Source organism: Gadus chalcogrammus, chromosome 2, assembly GCF_026213295.1.
Source record: "Gadus chalcogrammus isolate NIFS_2021 chromosome 2, NIFS_Gcha_1.0, whole genome shotgun sequence".
NCBI classification, from domain to species: domain Eukaryota; kingdom Metazoa; phylum Chordata; class Actinopteri; order Gadiformes; family Gadidae; genus Gadus; species Gadus chalcogrammus.
In genome coordinates this window covers 12,964,575-12,976,472 of record NC_079413.1, presented here as the reverse complement: position 1 = coordinate 12,976,472, position 11,898 = coordinate 12,964,575, and the positions used below count along the sequence as shown (strand labels likewise).

At 40.4% G+C, this 11,898-nt stretch overlaps 1 protein-coding gene across 1 annotated transcript; it reads right to left on the bottom strand.

The window, feature by feature from the left end:
* Nucleotides 1-5,942: 5,942 nt before the first annotated feature.
* Nucleotides 5,943-9,628, bottom strand: LOC130401869 (aquaporin-8-like). The gene is made up of 5 exons (XM_056605882.1): nucleotides 9,354-9,628; nucleotides 8,729-8,855; nucleotides 7,871-8,085; nucleotides 6,929-7,063; nucleotides 5,943-6,062 (listed from the first exon to the last, which is right to left on the bottom strand). Exons 1-5 carry the CDS (start codon nucleotides 9,626-9,628, stop codon nucleotides 6,020-6,022), a joined length of 795 nt encoding a protein of 264 aa, XP_056461857.1. The 3' UTR covers nucleotides 5,943-6,019.
* Nucleotides 9,629-11,898: the final 2,270 nt, after the last annotated feature.

The window sequence follows — 11,898 nt, the reverse complement described above, 5'->3', positions numbered from 1 at the left end:
AATACACTAGATCTCAGACAGAGGAATGGGTGGGGTGGACTTTTGTTTTTATTATTAAACAACTCCATAATGGTTCTTTCTTTGGATTAAGGGTGGAGCGGGGGTAGGGGGGGGGGGTGCTTGAGGTTGTTTCCATGGTAACGGTCACCATTATAGTGTCAGGGTTGCCGTGGTGTTGTCCTCACTGGCAGAGATTAAGCCGTCGGAGGCTCCGCTGAGGACGCGTTACAGAGACATGACACTTGGCCCAGCTGAACTTAAATCTGTGTTTGTCCTGGAAAAACTAACTGCCAGTGTCTCTAAACTCGGAACTCTGAAAGGCTGGATTTAAGCGTGCCAATGATTTAAACTTCAATATAAGTTTCTAAGTTGTTATTTCTTATTTTCACTGGGGCTTTTTTCAGCTGTGTTTCGAATTCTGTATATTTATGTCAGTTTGGATTTATATTGTGGTAATTGTATGATGTCTGATGTCAGTGCTGCTACAGGGGAGGAATAATATTTACATTGTAGGATTGTCAAAGTTTGTAATACAAAGACATTGTGTTGGTTTCTGTAGAGTGATGATGATGATTTTGTCCAGGGATGAAAAAAATGACTCGAGCCCTTGCCATGGCTCGTCACAATGATATAAAGATAGGCACATTAAACCAAAAAGTCATGGATTGTTTTTTCTTTAAAAATAATATTATATATTCTGCGTCCTAAAGATTGTGTCCTTAAGACACATTTTGGTATTGGTTCAATTAATTATTTCTGCTGATTAGCTAAACAGTATACCAGCTCATCAGTTTTAAAATGGTTGATTCAAGGATTTATATGTTATCAGTCCCAATGCAGAAATTCATTAAAGACCATTGAAAATCAAATTTCATTCATCCTTTTTTTTTACCGAAGCAAGAAATCCAGCCGTTCAATTAATGTGTAATTGAGTGTTTAGAATTGAAGACGAGCTCATGAACAGTGGATAAAAATCTGACTTTCATGAGACTCGACCCCCGCCCGCCCCCTCGCCAGTCAATCCCCTAGGAACTGAATGCCTTGTGTGGCTGCTCCCCCCCTGCACTCTCTCTCACACACACACACACACACACACACACACACACACACACACACACAGCTCTATATAATAGTTTATAATCGCTGCTTTATGAAGACAATGAGCTTCCGGAAAAGAAGCAAACTAGACAGCCCTTCTCTGTATCTTCTCCTCCCAAGCAGGCCATGTAATAAAAATATCGATGACATCATTTATTTATGTGATGTGCCTATAATCAGCAGAGACCATAGCACTAAGTAAACTGAACCAAACTCTTTTCTTCTGGGGTTGTGTGGCTCAGAATCACAACCAAAATGTAATTTGAATAGTTGAATAGACAGATGCGGGGCCCCACCTTAAAAGTCCAGGGTCCCTCCCCTTTGCCCTCCCCCAGAAGAAAGGAACAATTAAAGGATGCTTAAAGCCACTGCTTTCTTAGCCCCTGCTAACTCTTCTCCTTGGCTGAGCAGCTCTCACAAATTGGAGTGTTGAACTTTTTATTGGAGCTAAATGGCCGCCAATGAAAGTGTTAATGTCTTGGCGGTGTATGGGGCCCCCAACAATGGGCCCTGCGGTGACAAGGCCTCAAGCAGACATAATGACCATTGTCACAGCTGCTGTCATCTCCAAACCATCAGGGGTCATGGACCCGACGAGCCGGAGCTCCCATCAAGGCTCAGCAGTCATACCATTCCCCCTATTCGTCTGTCTGTCTCTCTCTCGCTCTCTCTCTTTCTATCCATAATCATTATCTCTTGCTTCTCAATATATTCTTGCTGTTGTTAATTTTCTTAATTTATTTTTCCTCCAGGATTAATTAAGTTATCTTGGCTCTTATGTATTTTGTTGTAAAATTCTACACATACTATATATTATGCACAATAAACACATTTCTCTTTTCAAGTTTTAGAGGTATATCAGAAATGTATGCAAGTCTCACGTTTCATCCCATCCTAGTTCTCTTATTTTCTAATAAAGGATCAGAAAGTGATAAAATAGACATCACTAAAGGGAAACAGATGAAAACACTGCTGTTGAAATCAACAAAAATATCCTGAACATTTCCAACCGATATCCGGCCACATGCATTGAAAGACATAAACTAAATGGATGAACTAAATTAAATCCTTTCTCAGGATCAATCCCGCCCTCGGTAGAGGAGGGGTGTAATTGTATTCTATATTATTCTATATTATACTGGAAAGCTCTTCAAAGCCTCCAAGGCAAGCTACTCTCTATAGTCTGGGAACGCAGCCGGCTCTTATGGGGAATCTTCTCCGCCAGCATTCAACTTGGAGTCCCCTTGGACGCCACACTAGCAGGAGTCCAACCCGGTCTCTGAGAGGGGCCGGGGGGTAATTGGTTTATCCCAGTGCCTGGGCCTGCTTCTCCATGTGGGCCACTGCTGTGTGGAGGTCTGGGGGTACAATATACAAACAGCATGATGCCCTCTGGGACTGCCTGGGCATTCTCAGCCTTTATGAATGTGGACCCAGACTGGGTTAGCAGCAGGGGCACACCGCCTGGAGACTCAGGAGCAGAGGCTTCATTGGTTGAAAGGAATCACCATTTGGGGCCTTTTCTCCGGGTAGCTTGGGTTTGTGATGTTGAATATCGGTTGCATGGTGATTCGATTTGCCGAGCGAAGAGGGATTTTAACTTTGAAACCTTTTTCTTTTTTGAAACCGTCTTTTATTCATACGACAAGACAAATACGTTTGTCTGCACTTCTTTTGTTGACAATAAATCCACCTACACGTCATGATGTCATCACTTCATAATAATGCATGTTTCTCTGTCTCCCAGCAGAAGCCTGATCACAAAAGACTGCATTTGCAACAAGCAACACGCATACAGATTCACACACTCAGACACACACATTCAGACACACACACACACACACACACACACACACACACACACACACACACACACACACACACACACACACATTGTATTGTACAGTCTCTGAAAACGGTAAACAACAGATATTTGCATGAAAACGTTATGTCATATATTATTTAACACCTAGACCCATATATGCTCTATTATCTTTTTAGAATATATATTTATCATCGCTCATTCAATGTACATAGTGCTATACATATGTGATAATGTGCAGAGGCGATGTTCTCATGATGGTGTGCTGTGCTTTAACCTACGGGACCAAGGGGGTGGCGACCACCCCCCTCCGAAGAGACCAACACCCAGTGGTACGACCAGTAGTCGCTTACCAGAGCTGGGACAAAGGCTCTTGCCAGGTTCAGACAGGTACCCGATACACCGCCGCTGAACATACAATCATAGAGTCAAACAATAATAGCAATACAAAAAATAAAAGAAGAATACTAATAAGACGTTTGCGAAATTTAGTGTGTACCACTAAGGCCCAGCCTGCGTTGGAGAGAGGCCGCGGTTCAGAAAGGCAACTTCAAACAAATGCATCCAATTTAAACTTTTCAGATATAGACTTGAAATTTGGCATTGGTATACTATGGAATCTACTCTTAGTAGCCATATTTGACCGCCTAGGCTACATGGTTTTGATGTAACATTGTACCTGTTTAAAAGATATGTATATATATTGATTCCATTACTCATTTTACAAGTTAAAGGAGAAATCCGGTGTAAAATGGATCTGGGATATGTTTAGCATGATAACGAGTTGGAATGTTCTGTTTTTAGCCAATTCTACCAAAACTCTTGGAAAAAAACTTGGAACGATGGGGGCATGTGTTATGGTAAAAACGAAATCGTTATTTTTTAACCACTTAAAAGGCTAGAAGTAGCCCGACACTTCTTTGGTAGTATAATAAGGGTCTTAACATATAAAACGAGGCATTGATAACTTTATAAGAGTACAGATTGTTTAATAAAAAGAATATTTCGATAAGTAGATTGGCAAACACAGAGCTTGTGCCATCCGTCATCAACACGCAAGCTCTGTGCTGAAAAAACAACACAACGTCAACACAGGACGTCCTCGTACCCGGAGTAGTGATGGCGACCAGGCAGGTCATGGCCTCTCCCCGAACAGGGCGCCCATTAGCTGCTCCTCAGACTGCAGCAGGGTGAAAGCGCGCCCTAGGCCTTGCCATAGTTCTCCGCCGAGGTCATCGCCTCCGAAGCCAATGTAAGCCAATCAGTGACACCATGTGAAGAGGTCATTGAGAAGTCACAGAGATCAAATCATAAAGAACAACGGGTATATACATCGTTAACTACTCATTCATTGGGTGATTAGAAGTAAAGATGGAGAAGATAATACGGAATACTCTTTAACCCTAAACCCTAAATCGTTTATGGTTTGTAAACATGATGTGGCCGGAGCCATCCAAGACCTCCCCTTTGCTATGAAGCCCCGGGGACCCCTGGCTGAGCAGGTAGGGTGCCACCATGCACAAGAAATGAGAGCCACTGAAGGGAGAGAGAGTGCAAGGGAGGAGGAGAGAGAGAGAGAGAGAGAGAGAGAGAGAGAGAGAGAGAGAGAGAGAGAGAGAGAGAGAGAGAGAGAGAGAGAGAGAGAGAGAGAGGGGGGGGGGGGGGGTAAGAGAAATTGTTATCCCTAATTTATTTTTATAAAAAAGTAATAATTGCAATAACTAAATAAAGACAATAGTATTATTATTTTTTCTTGTGTGGGAATTTAACTACTAAGTCACACAGTGACTCATGAAACGACGTTTTAGGGTAGGCCTATGTTATAATTTCTTCCTGAAGATTGACAGCTTGTAAATGCTCAACCACTGAGAGAAAAAAAAACGGAACCTCTGAAACAATGCAAAAAAATCATTTAATCAGCTAATAACCTTAGTAGCCTATAGGAAAAAAGAGCTTGACTTAATAAAACCACAACATAAACCTTGCACCGCCATTCCGCGTGCTTATTTAAGTTACCGGTCAGTATCCCTTGGATTTCATCCATCTCTAACTTCTTCTCCTCCGCAATTGTATACACAGAGTCTGGGAGAGCGAGATAGAGAGAGACAAAAGGGGATGAAGCCCATATAAGTATATGTGTCCAAATATCCTTGCTTCTGGGTTCCGACACCTGACCTTTTCAGAATTCAAGGGTTTAAACTCACCAGATAAGGGTAGGTCAGGTTGGTTATGTGACCCACAGGTCATCAGTTTTGTAAGTGTAGAAATCAGTTTCGTAAGATGTACTAAAGTCAGAATTTATAAAAAAAAAGGGAGCAAAAATAGATGTAGGCCTAACAAACAGACAGACACCCCTGAACTTTACAGAGAGAGTTCAATCCATACAAGGATTACGGATTCAGAAATGGGATCACAATGGGCTGCTTCTGCTGATTATTGCTTCTTTGGTTTGCCGACTTACCTGAAAAAAATAAAATGAGCCAAAAAGATTTGCCTTTGAATAGCAATTATGGAGAACAAAGACCGAAGGTAAATTAAGTGATAGATATCAATGTACGATTGTGAAACAAACAGCCACTAAGGTGCTTTTAGATCCGGATCTTGCATGCAAATATCCTGTGGAATACGATACCAATGTGTTGTGTCTGTCTTAATGTTTGCATAAGGAGTTCGACTTGTCTTTCCATAGAGATAGAGCTTTATATATGTGTTCACGGGTGATAGTTACCTAGAAAGATGCAATATAGGAAATGATTGACTAATCATTAATGCAGCCTAGCCTAGTAGGCCTATATGATAAATAAATTAGAATAGACTAAATCTTGATGTCTTTAAATGTTACCTATGAATTCAAGTCTGAATTGGAATTAAAGAAATGCAGTTATTGATTTATTTAAAAAAGTTTATTTAACACAAATACATATAGGCCTATCCTAAAACAATGAAGAAGCAATACATGGTACAGATAAAGGCCTAGGGTTGGGATTAGAGATTGTGGTAAATGTACTTCAAAAAAAATCAGTCATTATAAAATCAGATTTGAAGGTGTACATTTTATATTATAATGCAATAGAGTAAAAACTGTAAAATTAAGGTTGATTATTTCAGCAGCACTCGGATCTTCTCGTCACCTAGCAACAGCCTAAAAAAAGATGACATCAAACTTCACGTCATAAACGTATAATTATGATACAAATAATCATGCAACTTACTATTCACTTTAGGCTACACATCTCAAAATTAGAGATGTGTGTATGAAAGTGTATGGGGGAGAGAGAGAGAGAGAGAGAGAGAGAGAGAGAGAGAGAGAGAGAGAGAGAGAGAGAGAGAGAGAGAGAGAGAGAGAGAGGGAGAGGGAGAGAGAGAGGGAGAGGGAGAGAGAGAGAGAGAGAGAGGTCCTTAGTTCTAGACAGACACAAACATGTCTTTCACAAGCCACAGTAAAGTGAAATATGTGTCAAAAGACTATCATCAAACAGAGATGATATTTGTTGTTTTTATGACGATTTTTTATGACTCCAGACTATCTTTAACATATTTTATTGTTAGTAAATATTTATCAATAATCGTAAATGTTATCATACATTTAAGTCAATCAAATACAAAACATGTTGATACCGAAGTTCATAAAAACATCCTGTGAATAGGATTTAGAATTATTACCAAAGATCACAGTTATGTAGTATTTACTAATTAAGAATCAAGCAGATTATTTGAAAGGGACTTGGCTCCAAAGGGAGGGAATCTATGGGCCCTGGTGGGTTGAGCAGTTTGCACTGTCACACTCCAATATAAGTGTTTCAAATAATGTGATTTAAGTAAAGTCCTTTAAAGTAAGTTCAAGCCTGCCATCTTTATATTTTTACAAAAATCATCCATACATTTTAGAATAATCAAGCAACCAGTTGTAGTTATTCCTCTTATAATGGTTAGAAAACACCAAGATGAAGGCATTGATATCCTGTGACACCCTCCTACAGAGGGATAAAGATGGGGGTTGGACTGCACCTTATAATGCTGCCGGTGAGCAAGGCACCACCCATGGGTCCGATCCAGTAGATCCAATGGTAGCTCCAGTAGTTTGCCATCACAGCTGGGCCGAATGCCCGTGCTGGGTTCATACAAGCGCCTGAAACTGCACCTCTATGAGGGTAAACAGAAACAGAGACAGCAACACACACACACACACACACACACAAACGCACACACACACGCACACGCACACGCACACGCACACACACACACACACACACACACACACACACACACACACACTCACAGACACATAGAACCAAACAAACACACACACACACATACCCGCACACACTCATACACACAGAAATCCACAACACACACACAAGCACACATTTCACTGTAATTCAAGTATTGAAGTCGGTTTGGCTGCCACAGCATAAAAGGTTTCTTGTATTAAACATTCTGAAGAAAATATGTGTGGTTGCATATGGGACCACACAGTATCTATTGGACTATCATTTGTTGTTGGCATAGCTTATGCTTTTCCATTACTTACGGTTTTTCAAAGATATTCCAAAACGTTCAAAAACAGAAAACGTAGTGTGTACTTATTTATGAAATGTTCGCTGTCGGTTTTAAACCCAGAAACTTATGCTATGAGTTAAAATAGCTGACCAATCTTTTCTTGTGATCATCTCCTCTCCTCAGTTGCCAACACACATCTATTGCTAAGTGCTTTACAGTGCCTTAAATTAAAAATATGAATGATTAAGTATACTTAATTTGAAGTGTACTTCAATGTGTATTTTGCATACATTTTCTGCATCCACAATATTAGGGTGATGAAGTGTGGTGGCATGTGAAGCCCTTGCTTTGAGACTGTGATTAAGGACAATACCAATAAAGTGGACTTGACTTGAAAAATTGTCAATATGTGTAATTATTTTTTTCATGATGACTGAATAAGAAACTCACCCTGCCAGAATGTCCACAGTAACAGTGAGCCCTATGCAGAGAGGTGCCAGCAAGCTGTGGGTGCGCTTGTTAACGGCCCCCATACACACTACCATGGTGAGAAACAGGGTCATGACCACCTCCGCAACCGTGGCCCGGCCAACCTGGCCTTCTCCCTGCACCACGTTGAATGCTGCTCCAGAAGAGTTGCCAAAGTTCTCCACCGAAGAGATCGTCTAGACACAGAGAAGGAGTGATAGAGTCCCTGTTTCCCCTCTGGGATGATTAAAGTACTTTTCAACAAAATTTGTAATTTAAAAACCTGTATCTATATGTAATAATAATTCATATACAAATGATACTGCAGAAGACTTTATGTGTATGAAAGGGGTTAGGCTAGGGTTATACATTTCTGTGTATATTAACTGCATGTAATGCATAAATTATATGTTTACAGATGCTCTATTTGAATTTTACAGCAACGTTACAGAATAATTTAAATACATTTTTAATTAGTTTAACTTATTTTCAATGTATGGCTAATATATAAAAAAATCGGTATAGTCTTTAACTCTTGTATTTTATTGCCCTTTAACTACCTAACTTATTTGCCTTGTTTAGCATTTTGTCACACTAATTTTAAAAGGTGTATTTTATTATTTTTATTATATATCAATATGTGAAATGTCTAATATGAATTCTACTTATGCCGTAGACTGACACCAGAGATCGTTAGATGTCAAAGCTAAGTTGAGTCTCTGTATCATGACCCAATATTTGGGTTTGGGTCTAAAGTTTTAAGCACACTATATCTGCAAAGAACACACTGTTCAATGTCTTTTATCTAGTTTATGACATAGTGGTCACCCAGACTATTACCATAGCCAGGCCAGCTCCTATCATGCCCCCACAGAGCTGGGCCAGTATGTAGGGCAGCAGTAGGTAGATGTTGAGACCCCCGATCATGAAGACCGATACAGACACCGCAGGGTTGAAGTGACCCCCGCTGCAGGGACAGACACATGGTTCACACGGCATTACATACCGTGATGGATAGGAAGACAGAGATCAGCAAATAAAGACAAAGAGGAGGAAATATGAAAATAGATCAGTGGAGTTGACGCACAGACGTACATATAGATACAGACTGAAGGCAGATAGGCCGACAGATAAATACAGTAGGAAGATAGATCCAGTAGATAGACGGACAGAAAGACAGATATAGTAACAGATAGATGGACAGACAACGATAGATTTATACAGCAGATAGATGGTTCAAGTATAGACGAAAAGAGACGCAGGCAGATGGACAGACAGAGATAGATAGATAGAGTAGATCGATCCATTAGATAGACGCAGAGACAGACAGACAGTCATACAGTCAGACAGACAAACAGAGAGACAGACAGATAGATACAGTAAACAGATAGATACAGATGACAGACAAACAGACAGAAAGACAGACGGACAGACAGACAGACAGAGGGACAGAAAGACGGTCTACCTAATCTCTCCCAGCACGGCGATGACGATGGCCAGCGCCAGGCCGTGGGCCAGGGCCGGCTGCAGCCGCCCCGTTCCCTCTGTGTTCTCCATCACCGACAGGCAGCCGGCGAAGATGAACAAGGTGGAGCCCAGGAGCTCGGCCAGACATGGCTGGCCAAAGTGAAGGAACGCGCGGGCCCACTTACCCCCCGCACCGACCCTCTCTGGCGGCTGCACCACCTGCACCTCGGGCAGGTCGTAGGAGTCCATCTGCTTTGAATCCTTGGAGGACATGATGGGGAGCAAGACCTGCAGAACCTGGCCCGTGTATGTGTGTGTGGGTCAGGGGAACTGACTGGACTGGACTGGGATGGCATGCTTGTGGTCTATTCATGATGATGAAGGGGGTTGGGGAGGATAGGGTGAGATAAGGGAAGGTGGAGTCAGGAAGGACAATCTGGACTCTGAAGGTGTCATGGGAGGATCATTATTATCGGATAACAACAAATTATTCAGGACAAATATATATGTTTCTTTCATCTTAAATTATTTAGGATTTGTATTTTTTTCATGAATTTGTTTTATTTGTTCAAGCATTTCATGGACATTCCTTGAACCATAAAGAAAAACATAAAGATACTTAGCAAAGTGTCAAAGAAGGTTATCACAACAAGTTAGTGGTTCTTGGGTACGAGCTGACCATAAAGATTAAGGTAATGTTTTGAGATAAAGAATATGTGGCTGTTGAATTGTCCCCTAATGTATACATTAACTATTATGAGGTGTTGGAACTTGGGGATCAACTCCAAAGGTGAAGAGACATCCTAGGTTGTAATCATTATCGATTATAACCTGAAGATCTCAATAATTCACCTGACCATTTATGTTTGTATACCTAAAGAGGCATTGCTAAAATTGCAATATGATAGAAAGAAAAATAAGTAATTCAGACTCTTTTGCACCATTTTAATTGTGGTCCCAAATGTTGCAAGTACTTTTTAAAATCTGATTTGAAATCCTACTCTCTTTTATTAAAACACAACCCGTACTCAATCTCTGCATGCAATAAGGATGACAATAAATGTCTCCCTAGATCAGGAGTTCCTGATCACTGATCTAGCACCCCTATTGGCTAGTTGAATAAACCAACTAGCCAATAGGGTAGATTGGTTTAAATATTTGTATTCCAATTGCAGTGGAATAATAATAATAAAATAATAATACATTTAATTTAGAGGCGCCTTTCAAGACACCCAAGGTCACCTTACAGAGCATATAGTCATCATAAATCGTTTAAAAAACAAGACATTGTGGAAAAAATTAATAAATAAATAAACATAATAAAATAAAAAAAAATCAGAACTAATCAGAACCCGGGTACAAACAGTCCTCTGGCTCAACATAGAGACTACACAGAACCCGGGTACAAACAGTCCTCTGGCTCAACATAGAGACTACACAGAACCCGGGTACAAACAGTCCACTGGCTAAACACAGAGACTACACAGAACCCGGGTACAAACAGTCCTCTGGCTCAACACAGAGACTACACAGAACCCGGGTACAAACATTCCTCTGGCTCATCACAGAGACTACTCATAACCCCTGGATACACACAGTCCTCTGGAGCAATATAGACACTACTCAGAACCCCTGGATACACACAGTCATCTGGCTACTTGACCCCAAAGAGCCAAACTTGGACTCATAAGTTTCTAAAGCGGTTGTCCTTCAGCTCCATAAAATGAGGATTAAAGGGAAGCACTGTTTAAGTGAATGATTATGTCCACCTTGCAATAACCTTCAATGGACTGTTATAAAGCCTCGAGGGATTAATGTATTGGTCATCTCCAGACCGGAAACAACTATATACGCAGGTTAAACTAGCATTATCAACACAGAACAATGAAGAGGAACGTGGAATCCCACTACTGTTCAAAATAAGGGGGGATTATCCCAGATTGTCTCAGAGAAACAGAAGTGATGGATAAGATAGCGGAAAAGGACCTTAGGACGGTAAGAGGCATGCGCAAATAGGATAAGCTCATCAAATTCTTTCTCTTCACTGATTCTGAATTAGTTGTTCTTTGGTTGTTGTATTGCATGATAGCCTCAACAGGATCATTCACACCTTTCTGAAGGTTTCAAAAACAAATGATTTAGATTTTATGGCAGATACTTTATACCTTTATTATGTACAATTGATATTAGTTTACATACTAATAACATAGTCATTACAAACTACATATTTGATAGGACATAGAGTGCATTTAAACTCAATGAGGCTATACATATTGCTGATGGTTACATAGACTTTTTCTTTAATTAGATGTATAACATATATTTGAATTCATGGTGAGCTTTGATATTGTTAGTAAATAAAGTTGTAAGAGTATATATAGACACGCACGAACTCACGCCCACACGTATGTTATATGAATCAGCAGTGGCCAGCAGGTTGCAGCAGAACACAAAATGCCGAACGGCGGAAAAATAAAAAGTCGTCAATATTAGTAATACAAATATTAAACAATAAAATGCCACAATTGTTGGAGAATACAATC

Coding starts and splice junctions, on each gene's coding strand:
- LOC130401869 (XM_056605882.1), bottom strand. CDS start 9,628: ATGTCCTCCAAGGATTCAAAGCAGATGGACTCCTACGACCTGCCCGAG. Junction 8,856..9,353: donor GCCGTGCTGGGAGAGATTAG/GTAGACCGTCTT, acceptor CTGTCCCTGCAG/CGGGGGTCACTTCAACCCTG. Junction 8,086..8,728: donor TAGGAGCTGGCCTGGCTATG/GTAATAGTCTGG, acceptor CTCTGTGTCTAG/ACGATCTCTTCGGTGGAGAA.